Raw genomic sequence first — 12,270 nt, forward strand, 5'->3', positions numbered from 1 at the left:
AAAATGCGTGTGCCCATCATGGTCCTACTCTTCGCTGGGTAAAACGATAAACTTTATATCCTACAATCAGGTAACCACATGGCCCTGTCCGTCAATGTAATGGCAACTAAATAACAAAATCAAAACTATAACGCCTCGCTAAAACCCTGCCCGTTGATACCGGGCGCATCCTCCGCGCTCGTCCACACTGTTGAGACATGATATCCGCAATGAGAAAAGACGTATTCGTAAAACTGACAATAATGAAAGACTGGTGCGAGAAGAGCAATGGTGCCATTGCACCCTACGGTACCGGGGTCGTCGGCCGTGATTTGTTAACGCGATGTCTGCCGCAGCGGTGCGGGTCTTTGGGGTTGCTCAGGTAGCAAAACTCTTTGGCACCCTCGGGAGCGGCCGGTCCAAACTTCTCCCGGACCGTACAGTACTCGTAACCGGGGCCCATCCAGCCCTGAATGTGTTTGTGCAGCTCGCAGCGCGAAACACCGCACTTGCGGCACAGGGCCTGGCCCCGTACGCGCAGCATAGCCAGCGCGTTCGTCGTGGCCTCCAGCGTGGCGGCATCCGAGTGGCCGCCGTGCATCATCCGGCCTGCCAGATGCCACACCCACTCCATGTCGTTGGGACCCGGCCGCCGCACCGACAGAGGCACAGCACCATGCATGCGGCGGTGGATGTCGTAAAAGTGCTTGTTGGTCAACCCCAAGCACGTACTGTCAATCGGATCCAGGAAGTCGAAGATGGTGTAGTGCAGCTCGGGGGGCAGGTCGAGGAGGCCGAGGTTCTCTGACAGGCGGTGGTGATGTGGCACCGGCTCGTAGTCCATGACCGAGTACGACCGCCGAGGCGGGCCCAGCTTCGGCCGTGTTGTTCTGCCAATCTCCGCCGGCGGGGGCGTAGGTACGGGCGTTACGGCGCCCGGCGATACCAGGCCACTGACGGTCTCCTCGTCAATGGTCGGTGGTCGTCCGTGTGCGGCAAGCGTTTTCAAGGCATCTCCGCTTGATGCAACCTCCGCCGGTGCCGCGAGGGCCGCCTGTGGAATGTTGTTGGCGCTGTTCTGGTGGATGAGCACCGTCCTTGACTCGCCCCGCATCAGCGGAGGCGGCGACGGGTAGACATAGTCGTTGGTGGACTGGGCGCGACGTGGCGGCCGGAAAGGAACACGGCCGTTTCTGGCACTGGCCGAGTTGTCGTTGGGGTTGAACGACTTCGGGTCTACCCCACGAACAAGCGAAGTGTGACTGCCCTGGGAAGTGTATAGGCTTTCAAGCATTGTCGTCATCGATGCTGTCATTGTCCAAATGGTGAACAAGGTTCGAGTCAGTCGCGTATCGCGGCGGGTATTATATTTGGGTTCTGACTGCCGTGTCTTGTCCTGTAGCTGATAGGGAGCGAAGGATGCGAGAGGGGAAGTCGGGCGCGTCTGGTCGGAATCTTATATGCCTTCAGGCTGCGGAGAGGAGACGAGGTTCCAGAGCGGGGTGGGGTAGACAACGAATGAACGTATCAAACGAAACGAATGTGACGAACCGAACAGGCACTGTTTACGTGTAAGCAATGCACCTGCGTCCAGTGCTGACGAGGGGTGGTGTGCCCAGGTACGGCTTGCGATCCAGAGGCGACAGAGGCAGAGCAATTCCGATACCCTTCTTCACTAGCAAGCTCATCAGGCGACACGGCAAGAAGGGTGATGTCGTTATAGTGTCAGAACTTCTGTGTATGATAGCGCGATCGTCACGGCGCGACCCTAATATGGAGTAAAGGAAAACGCCCTGTGTTGAGAGGGGGTGGACAAGTCGCTTCAGAGCGGGAAATGCGACTCGAGATGGAGTGGGGGGGTGCCAAATGTGGTGCCCGGTACGTCGAAACCAAAAGAAAGCGCTCTTCTGGAACGACGAATCGAACAACGGCAACAGAGTCCACGATAGATGAGACCGGGGGCGGGGCGCAGTTACGTCGCGAGGGGGGTTAGTCGATTGTTCTGCTCGCGTGGCACCAATGCGAAAGATGCGAGGAGATGGTCGTATGATCAAATGCCAGAAATCAACCGGACTGGTGGGTGTAGACAGGCACTGTATGTCGTAGAAGTTTGCACGAATTGTATGGTGCCTGTGCGCCGCCGTCCCTTTTCAGGGAAACACAAGCCGGTAGAGGAGAACAGGGGACAAGGAAAAACTGTCTGAGGACAAGGCTGGAAATCCGGCAAAGATAGGCGCTTTCGCAAAGCTCGTGACTGCTTTTTGGTCTGTCGGATAAGGTACGACGCACAGGGATGTTGTTGGTGCAAGGGGCGAGACGATGGAAAGCTGACGCAGGGAGCGGAAGAGGATTTTGTGGAAGATGCAGAAACACAGCATCTAGAGAATGGTGGCTAGAAGAAGGACGGGGGAATGCAACCTGTTATATGCAGTCGCATCAGATCATCAAAGGAAAGCGCAATGCAGGGGGAGATGGATGCGCTGGTCGTCCCTTCTCTTGCTGAAAAATGTTTTTCGCTATTGACCCAGTTGCAGCAAGTCCTTTGCACCCACTCTGCCACTGTGTTCCCCGAGCATCGCTCTTGCTCCCTCTTCCGCCCCTTGCCCAACTGACCGACAGCGCTCGCTCCAAGCCTATATCAAAGGGTCCAATTGGTGCCACTGGAGGCCCGACGGACGGTGTCGGGCCTTACAAATAAGGGTCTATTCTTGGCCACCCAGGGACTGTCCTCAGTGCGAAACTGGCCTACTAACTGTATTTCACGCCATGTGTCGCCGGCTGCGGACCACGTCCCGCTAGGTCTAAGAACGGTGGCCGCTGGCGTGAGCGACCTGTGTATTCGCCCCCCAAAGTCCCTTTGCCGTGGCCATTTTCGCCTCTGGGCCTTTCAGCCTTTCGGCAGGCTTTAATCCTATTTGCGCTGTGTCCGGGTTCTGGTTACGAAGAGAATTTGTACCGTGAGAAGTTTTCGTTTTCGCATCCAACGTATCTCATGATTCTTTGCGGCAGGGTTGTACTTTCCCTCTTGGTGGTCGAATGCCGAATAGGTCGGGCCAGACCAAGTACGAATTAGTGAGTCTTGCAGTCTAGGCTCCTCCGAATGCAACACGGCAAGTGCGAACCGTGCTGCCGTGGTCCCTTTCTCAGTGGTGAAGAGTGTGGTCTGGGGGAGTGGGCGCGCCTGCCGTCGGTGCCGTCATAGGCGCTCCACTTTGGTCTTTCTTTCCCTTTCTGCGTCGTACCTCGTGCCATTGTGTCATGCAGGTCGTTCCCGGTTTTGGGGCGACCCATAGGCGACAGCCAAACAAGGAAGCTGTATCCATTTTTGTATGCAGCATCTCGCATAGTCTGACGTTGTCTCTTGAGTGCACACCTCCATATGAATTTGGCTCCCGTATATGTAAAGCGAGGCTCAATTACAACGTTCATCTCATCTCGTGTCTAGACCGAATACTAACTTGTCTTGCAACACTGAATCCAGACCGTTTGCACAACACGTCGCGTGACTTTCAATTGGCGTTGGACTGCAATGGCATACAAGACGTTGGCCAATAATTAGAATGGATTTTAGTTTAGCCCTTAGAAGTGAGAATCAGGTCCAGAAAAGAAAGCTACAAAGTACTCGCCTGGGCTCGCCAAACATAACCAACTCTTCCATCTTCCAGATCCTTCTTGTCGCCGAAAGTTGGACAGAATCACGCCCTCAGCCTATGATGTAAACAATGGGTCTGGTGGATTAGTACAGGGCCCACGAGACGTTGATCAGGTGAGGGGGTCGAAAAGAAATCGGGATGCACGTTAGTCGTGGTCAGCTTTCGATGCACGCCACTCTCACATAAAAACTCGTCGGCCCTTATGGCATTCCCAGGCAGCCAGATCAACACAACCGTGATCATCTAATCACCCGCGCAGCACCAGCCGGCAACGGAACTGGCCAGTAAGGGTTCGGAGTGTACCAACAACCAGCAACCGAGCGTCTCAAGCGGAGGAAGCCAACACGGCATTGAACATCTCGCGGTAGTCTCCCATCTATGCTTCTTATGAGTCCATGTCTCCTCTGCGGCCTGTCCACAACTCTACGCCCAATTGTCCACGTGGTTGTGTATTCAACACGGTAAATCATAAATGAAAGATGCATATCCTGCCCGTAAAAATGTCTGCTGTTGAGACTTCAACAGAAAAATTGAATTGGCCCGTTCCATGAATAGATCATTCCCTTCGTCGTTCTGTCCTTCTCTCTGCCAACACCCCCTCTTGGCCTCCCAGCCTGTCAGCGATTCTTTACGCCCGGTTGCCCGAGTCGTAAGCGATCCACAGGACCATGACAATAATGTCAAAGCCCTTGCCCTCGCCGCCGTCGTACTTGTACGTCCACATGCCGTCCGTCTTCTCGTTCCAGTACGCAGCCTGGGCGCTGTGCATGCCGCGGCGGCCGACGTGCGGCTTGCCGTCCGTGCCCGTGGCAGCCGGCTTGCTGCCCGAGACGTGGGTCGAGCTGTCGTCGGTGCCGGCGGCCGTGTCAGTCCCCCGCGACTTGTTAAGCTGGGATGTCGGGACGAGGTGTTGCACGATCGTGCTGTTGACGGCGAACTTGAAAGCCGGGGCGCCGCTGGTGCCGGTCGCCGATTCGCTGATCAGGGCCTTGAGGATAGAGTTCTGGGGAAGGCGGAAGAGCATTAGCTAGTTCGAATGCCACTCGACGGTCCAACCGAGGGGGGGTCCGGTTCTTCAACGTACAATGATGGTCGTGTTCCAGCTCTCTGTCTTCTCGTGCTCGTAGAACTCGGCAGAGCCGATGGCGCTCTGGCAAGCCTGTCGTTGAGGGCCAGGTTAGCATGATGTGATGCCTTTCTCTAGCTACGACATTCGCAGTGTATCGCGTCGCTGCCAGCCGTCGCATCAGGGTCCGTACTGCAAACAAGGCGCTGTCGGACAAGGCAGGGGGAACGAATGTGGCCGCTCACTTACATCCTCGGTGATCTGCTTAAGTCGAGTCGGCTTGATGGGCTGGAAACACGGAAATCAGACGCGTTAGTCGAGGTTACAATGGTAATGGCAAAATCTAAGCAAAACGAAAACTTGGGGAACGAGGCTGGCCCCATCTAGGCGCAGACGCATAAAGGGGCCGAGGGGTGCTGCGAGGATCTTGAGACAGAGCTACGACTCGCGTCCACAACAAACGTACCGCGTTTGACGTGGCATCGGCCATACTTGCGGTTGGGGTATGGTGGGTGGGAGATGGAGACTGGAAAGGGCGGTGTTAGGAGGTCGTGATCGAGAGAAAATGTCCTATGTTTGATGCTGCAGAGTAAATAAACAAAAAGTGCTGTGCAGCAAGGAATGGTCAGCAAAGACAGACAGGGGTTGTGATTGCTTGCCTGCCCAAAGGCGGTGAAGGAGCGGGATTGGTATCCAAAGCACTTGGGAGGGGCAAGGCTGGCGCTGGGTGTGGCGCCTGCGTGCAGCAAACGGAAGACTGGGTGGGAAGGACGAGGCTGCAGCCAGTGGGGGCGGCTTGCACACCTTTCCATCTTACATAACACATAAAAGGGGAACTGTGGATGCCAAAGAGAGCGCTTTGGCCTGCAATTCGCGGTGTTTGGATCAGATCGTGCTTGCCGTTCCGGTGCTCCCTTCCTTGCTCTGCCTGCGACTTAGGACCAGAGGACAAGGGACGCATCATTTTGTCGTAGGTGCACAGGTCGAACCCACGCTCTGATTGGCCGTTTCTCCATGCGCACGGCAAGGGCTGCAAAAACGGTTCGAGAGCGGGCACGTGATATCCGGTTCCGGTTGCTACAGTGAATCCTGGCCAATCAAATGGCCCACGTGCACTCCGGGCTGCGTGGACCCCCCAAAGAATCCTCGTGTAAGCTCCCACAGTGCAAACACACAGCTCAAGCCTGGCCTCCTTTGGTGGTCTTTTGCGGCAGCTTCTGCCCGCCGTACAAGCTCCATAGCAATACCTGGATATTTCTCGCATCGCCAGGCTCTGCAATTGAAACTAGTGTCCCGTTGCCGAATTCCCTCGTCTTTTGTCCTTCTACTTCGTACACTTTTCTTGTTTCCATCAAAGATTGTGATCTTTCCGTGGCCCTCTCTTCGTCATCACGGGCATCTCTTGCAGGCAAATCAGCTTCTTCTTTCCACGACTATACTTTGTACACTTTTTTCTCCCTCTAGCTGCTATCGGACCGCGATAAGCAGACCAGATCGCTCTGTTGCTTTTTTTTCGCTTCTGGATACGATCGCCATTCCCTCCTCGTCCCTAGCATCTCGACGCCCATTTCCCTTTGTCGCCCTCGCTTCCGAACAACCGACTTCGCAAGACTCAATTCTTCTCTCGTACTTGTTTTATCATCGACCGTCTTTTTCAGAGATACTCGCCTTCCTCGTCGCCTCTCGCGCCATCCGCCACAATGTCCAGCCAGCCTCTTCTCCAGACTGCCCCAGGTAAGCCATCAAAGAGCTCTTCCTTTCTGCCTCCCTCTTTCGCCTGCTCCCTGGAACACGCTGGCTGATTCTCGTGGCCCCTCTTCAGGCAAGCGTATCGCTCTCCCGACGCGCGTCGAACCCAAGGTATTCTTCGCCAACGAGCGCACGTTCCTGTCATGGATGAACTTCACCGTCATCCTCGGCGCCCTCGCCATTGGCATGCTCAACTTTGGTGACCGTCCGGCGTTCATTTCCGCCTTTTTGTTTACGGGTGTCGCCCTCGTGACCATGCTGTATGCGCTCTTCACCTACCACTGGCGTGCCAAGTCGATACGGCGGCGCGGCCAGGCCGGTTTCGACGACCGCTTTGGTCCCACGTTCCTGGCCGTCATCCTGGTGCTGGCCATTGTTGTCAACTTTGTCCTGCGCATCGTCTACTCCTCGACTGGCGGCAACCCATAAAACGGTTATGCAGTAGTGGGAAGAAGCGGATGAAGAGAAGTCCACCGGAAGTAGTCGCGGCTATTTCTTTCCTTCGGCTTGAAATGCAAACATGAGCTCGGCTTTCGCGTCGCCTGCATCAGGGTGACGGATCCAAGTGTGAAAGGATGGAGCTGCACGTCACTCCTGGATCCGAGGAGGGCGTGACATGTTTACAGGAGCAGAATCACAGTAATTCACAAACTACTGGGGACGAACAGGAATGGATGGACGATACAGACTGCATTGCATATCTAGCATTTACTTTTTGGTTACTTGGGATTGGATTTACGTGAGCAGCAGGATACTGTGATCGACGGACAGATTGATGACCCTGTACGGAGTACTTTCGTGGCTTATGTTAATCGTGATTGGCATTTGTTTACACCATGTATTTTACTTTTATAACAAGTCACGCAAGTTGTTCATGCTCGAATGAAATTCGTAGAATTAAGCTTCGTATGATACCGATGGTGAAACAAATATTGTCTTTTTTGTTTATTTTTCTGCGTGAAGGGTTTTTTTTTGGGTGACTTTTTTTTATATTATAAAAAAAATAAGCCTGGAATCGAAGAATAAACAAAGCAAAATTAAACGAAATAAAATATAATAAAAGCTTTCTAGAATTAAATCGTGAAAATCCAGGGTATCATAATATAAGCTTGCTCTATAACCTCAATTTCCGTGCCATGCATGTTTTCCCAAGATCACCCGCAACCCTGCCATATGTCACTTTGGAGTCAACACCATAGTCACTACCCGCGTCCCTCTGCGATTAAGTCCTGGCCATCCACTGCTCGAACTCAACCTCCAAAGGGTCAGTGCTGGCCTGGACAGATATTTCTGGGTTCTTCTGCAGTTCCGCGATGGGAGTCCGTGACAGGACAATGCTCATGTAGGTTGTGATATTTGCCCGCCCCTGCAAGGCTTTCTTTCCCGACATGGCTTCTGTGAACCTGTGCATCATAGGTGCAAAGTCGTCATCCTCGTCATCTCCCGTGCCGGGTGTGGTGTCTGCTGCGCCGGGTGCAGACACAACATCGTAGATCCGGTTGTATTGATACCATGACGTCTTTGAAAGTTTTGAACCCTTCTTTCCCTGCTTCTTGGACGCCGCCGTAGCGCCCGCGCCTTCCGCTCCCCGAGAATAGTAGCCTTCCCGCACACGCTGCTTGACAATCTCGGCAATGGAGATGAGCTTGTTGGAATCAAGGACTCGGCTATGTAGGAGCACAACGCCCGGCCGGGTTGTTGGTGGCGATGCTCCTCGTTCTTTTGTGGTATGAGCGATCGGTCGATCTGCAAGGTGGTTGAGGACTGCCTGGATGCGCTTCTCCATTTTCGATGACGAGATGACGGAGAGAGTGTGGACATCGTATTTGCGGTCAAGCTCGCGCAATATGGTGGCATGAGGCTCGAGGGGGAGTGTGCTGGGTTGCGCCGCTTGCTTTTGCGAATGTGGTTTGGATGGTCGCTCTTTGGGTGCCGCCTCTGCTGTCTGCGGCGTTCTTTGCCGTTTTTCTGACTGGGGCTCTTTGGTTGGTGTTTGTTGTCTGCTGCGTTTCGAACCTGTGTCTACGGCTGCGCCTGGAGTCGCCGGGATAACCGTGCTGGAAGTTGTCTTTGTTGTTGGCTTTGCTGCCCTGGGCGTGTTCAAGATCTTGGAAGGTGCTGTTTTCGGCTTTTTTTGGTTCTGCTGCTGCCCGAAGGGCGCCGATGCTGCGTGTCTCTTGCTCGGCCCCATTACTCGATGCTCCCGTGTGTCGTTGATGCCAAAGTTCAATACTGCTGCTGATTTTGCGGAGCCGTTGAATGGCAGGACGTAAAATGTGTTTGTCAAGGAGGTCGGGACAAGGCTGCGTCAGTGCAGCCCCTCGAGGCTGTATGTTTTAATGTGATGCCCGTATTGGAAGAGCCTGCCTCGACTCTATCGAGTCGTATTTTCTGACAGGATGACCCGATTGCTTTCGCTCTGCGGCAATGGATGTGACGTCGGGTCTTCACGTCGTATGCTTTGTTGTTGTTGTCCCGCACGAGGTCGAATCTGGCTCTAAAAAAATCGTAAGAATCAATGTTCGCACTCCCCCACAAAACGGTGCCTGCCGTTGCAGCAAATAGCTGCAGCCAATCACAAGCGCGCCTTCTCCAAGTAGTGTTCTGGAGCTTTGTTCTCCTGCATCTGCTGGTGGTCTGTGCGTTCTTGAAAGCAAAACGGCCGTGCATGTATTTGACTGGAGTATTTATTCCACGACGTTTGTTTCTTTGGTTCCTTGGATGAGTGGCAGGTGAATATGCACGCCCCTGGGCCAACATCCAGTACATGCACCCCCTTCGGCCCAACGGAGCTTAGCTCGGCCGTTCTGGCCTTGCAAACAAACAAAACTCACGGCGAGAGCGCCTTGTATTGCGCCTTTATGTGGCTCTCGGACGGGGTCTTATCATTCACTGTATCACTTCGCAGCAGCAGCTATCTCTGGGATGCTCAACAGTGAGGCCGGCCATGAGTATCAGCACCCGACGTTGCGCCGCGTACAACTCGACCAGCTAACAGAACGCCAATACAGCGAGGCCAGACCCAGTGTGTGATAGGACTCTCACCTCTCTACGTCTTCGTGGCTTAAGCCCATAAAATACGCAGTGAATGAAGTACGACATATATTTGACAAGATGAAGCTGGGGCATCGTCAGCACCATGCAAGTTCTCATGTTAGCTCGACGGTTGTGATGGCGTGGAGGCTTGCACTGTGGAATCATGGACAGCTCGAGATCGAGCAAGCGTGGCACGTGCATCGGGCATGTGTATATTTTGTCGAGGTCGTCTCTCCAATGTCTGTCGTCGTTTGCTCCATGAAGAAATTCGATTCGCATGCACACTCTTTATTTGCTCCTTCCTCCTCTAGACGCCAATCCTCGCTGCAGGCCGCTGTTGTGTGACTGCAAGGAAGGAAGGGGGCCAAAGAGGTCAGGAAACATCAAACTCAAACACAAATAGAAAGCGACCCTCGGACCCATGCCTGCTGTTTATTGGGCAGGGGTCGGCAGATAGCGAGGTACCGGGGAACACGCAGTCCTTGCCCGGAAGGTGAGGGCAGATGAGCACTCTGGCTGTATTCTGTTAGCGAGCAAACCCCGGCTAACCCAGGCTGAAACTGGGGCGGAAGGAGCTGCAATAGCCCATGAATACCCACCCAGTGGATTCGCTGCAATCAAACAGTGGCACAGGGCAGACACGGCCTGCTGCCGTGCAGAAGGGCAAACAAAAGGAATTAAATGAGCTAAACAGCAAGGAAACTACAGCACGAAATAGATTGCAAGACGTGGCGCGATAACGCGAACGGCCGCTACGGAACAAACGGAACAAAAGCAACAAACAAAACAGCGACCTCCAAAGAAGCAAGAAAAAACAAAGGGTGTTTCTCTCCTCGGTGTTACGACATAATCAATATTGGACTCATCTCTCAAGCTTCCCAGGCTTAGGCTTGCATGTGTCGATGATTCCATTTGGGCGGGATTTGCGTGGTCGGTTAGCGCGCAGTGTGCTGAAGCAGAGCATAATGCGCTAGTAGTGCACTATGCCCACAAGCTACTCAGCACCGTCAAGTCGAATGTAGAAGGTACGTATGGGGCTGCCAAACTGCAGTATTTGACGCTCATTATGATGTACCAGTACGTGCACATGGCAGCGACTTGCCGATCCATCTTCATATCTCAAGACCGTCGCAGTGGATGCTGTCATTCTTGGGGGCCTTGCGTATTGCAATGTTTGGAGAAACATAACTCATGACGAACGCTTTTTCATGCTCTCGTAACGTGTTCAAATGGATGCGCACAAGTGCGAGATACTGCATCTTACGTCGCAAAATATGCCCATCCTTCTCTCGTTTGTCCATTCCGCAAGCGTAATGAGACAAACCGATATCACTCATTCTCCCCCCCGTGTCTTGTCCTCGTCTCTCGTATCTCGCTGGCCAAGCCTGGCCCACACCAATACAGCTTCCCTAGCGTTGTGTTTGGGACGCCCTTGGCTAGACCCACACCTCCCCAGTTGCTCCCACTCTGAGCGCTCGCTCCCCTTACGTCCTGCCCTGTTGCTCCCAGCGTCGTCTTCGCCGTTCTTTCTTGTCTCGTCCAGTCTGGTGTTTGGTCCCAAACCACCCTGTTGCTGCTCCTGCCTTTGCCTAGAATTTCGCCGCCGGCTCCTGCCCACTACGGAGTACCGTAACAGGATTCGTGCGCTTTTGGTTTGCTCCTTCCACTGACCCCCAGGCATCAAGTGGAAATCGGCGTGGAAACGGCGCATGAACTGGTCGCCTTGGGGTTACAGTCTCCTCAACTCTAGGCCACATGCGCTACAAACGCCAACGCAGTTACCCCTTCTGTCTGCCTCCTTGTTTCCTTGCTTCCTTTTCATTTCGCAATCCGTCCCGCCTGTTTCCATCTCCTTCTCGCCTAGAACACAACAAAAACACCACCGTCCAGCGCCCACACCCACCACACAACGCCCCCTTTCTCCTTTATCTCACATTTGCTCTCACGTCCTGTTTTTCTTCCTTTTCTTCCTTTTTCTCGCCATCTCCAGACGTCGCAGAATTGTCTTCCGCGACAACACAAACAACAACGCTTTTTTCTTCGACGAGAGCTGCAAATTTTCGTTTTGCAGACTCTTTCTCGACACTTCTTGTCTTCTCCTGACTTTACTTTGCGCAGAGGCTTTTGCTAGTGCTCGCGCTTCGACTTTCCCTTGCCTTCAGCAACCAAAATCTCGCTTTTGGGCCTGTTACGATCGCTTTCCTCGTCGCTTTTCTCATTTTCCTCTCTTTTCCCGCTCACTTTTCCTCCTTTCTCCCTCACGATCTCCCCCTTTTTGCAGTGCTGGCTCCGTCCTTCGTTCGCACTTTCCGCCCAGTTTTGGCAGTGTTGCACCTTCCCGCGCATTCCAGGCTGTGCTGGTGCCCAGTTTCCGTTGGGTCTGAAGCGGCCACATCATCCACGCCCAGCAGCATTGCACACCACTCAGCGCCTTCCCCCCGCTGTTCCGCCTGCTATTGCCCCTTATTCCTTGCTCTGTCCTTCTCCTGCTAGTCTCCCTGTTCTCACGGCACAGCCAAAAGTCCTAGTTGACCCACTCTCCACTCACACTAACGCACACCCCCCCTGGTACTCCTTCTCCCGCAACGAACCAGGCTCCAGTCTGCAAAATACGATAGGCCCGCTTTGTCCGTCCTGCTCGGTTACGTCAGCTTGCCTTCGCCCAATCGCCAGCCAATCACACGCTATTTGGTGCCAATTCGCCCCACCCTATTTGATTCGGTCTCCTTCGCTTGCTGTCACGCTTCTCGTTTCTTGCCTTTCTCCTTCTCACACCTTTGCCGCAGC

At 53.8% G+C, this 12,270-nt stretch overlaps 5 protein-coding genes across 5 annotated transcripts; 1 reads left to right on the plus strand and 4 right to left on the minus strand.

Annotated features, from left to right (window-relative positions):
- Window positions 1–283: 283 nt before the first annotated feature.
- Window positions 284–1,294, minus strand: SPSK_09547 (f-box domain containing protein; the record flags this gene model as incomplete). The annotated part of the gene is made up of 1 exon (XM_016736119.1): window positions 284–1,294. The coding sequence occupies one exon, from the start codon at window positions 1,292–1,294 to the stop codon at window positions 284–286; it is 1,011 nt and encodes a 336-aa protein (XP_016587301.1).
- A 2,966-nt stretch (window positions 1,295–4,260) lies between these two features.
- Window positions 4,261–5,188, minus strand: SPSK_09627 (dynein light chain; the record flags this gene model as incomplete). The annotated part of the gene is made up of 4 exons (XM_016736199.1): window positions 4,261–4,635; window positions 4,717–4,791; window positions 4,948–4,986; window positions 5,165–5,188. The coding sequence occupies 4 exons, from the start codon at window positions 5,186–5,188 to the stop codon at window positions 4,261–4,263; spliced, it is 513 nt and encodes a 170-aa protein (XP_016587302.1).
- A 1,210-nt stretch (window positions 5,189–6,398) lies between these two features.
- On the plus strand, window positions 6,399–6,876 carry SPSK_09962 (vacuolar transporter chaperone 1; the record flags this gene model as incomplete). The annotated part of the gene is made up of 2 exons (XM_016736528.1): window positions 6,399–6,432; window positions 6,521–6,876. 2 exons carry the CDS (start codon window positions 6,399–6,401, stop codon window positions 6,874–6,876), a joined length of 390 nt encoding a protein of 129 aa, XP_016587303.1.
- A 793-nt stretch (window positions 6,877–7,669) lies between these two features.
- On the minus strand, window positions 7,670–8,638 carry SPSK_09591 (uncharacterized protein; the record flags this gene model as incomplete). The annotated part of the gene is made up of 1 exon (XM_016736163.1): window positions 7,670–8,638. One exon carries the CDS (start codon window positions 8,636–8,638, stop codon window positions 7,670–7,672), a length of 969 nt encoding a protein of 322 aa, XP_016587304.1.
- A 2,972-nt stretch (window positions 8,639–11,610) lies between these two features.
- Window positions 11,611–11,829, minus strand: SPSK_10211 (uncharacterized protein; the record flags this gene model as incomplete). Its single annotated transcript, XM_016736756.1, has 1 exon — window positions 11,611–11,829. One exon carries the CDS (start codon window positions 11,827–11,829, stop codon window positions 11,611–11,613), a length of 219 nt encoding a protein of 72 aa, XP_016587305.1.
- Window positions 11,830–12,270: the final 441 nt, after the last annotated feature.

The sequence above is a fragment of the Sporothrix schenckii genome (assembly GCF_000961545.1).
Source record: "Sporothrix schenckii 1099-18 chromosome Unknown Cont44, whole genome shotgun sequence".
In the NCBI taxonomy this organism is placed as follows: domain Eukaryota; kingdom Fungi; phylum Ascomycota; class Sordariomycetes; order Ophiostomatales; family Ophiostomataceae; genus Sporothrix; species Sporothrix schenckii.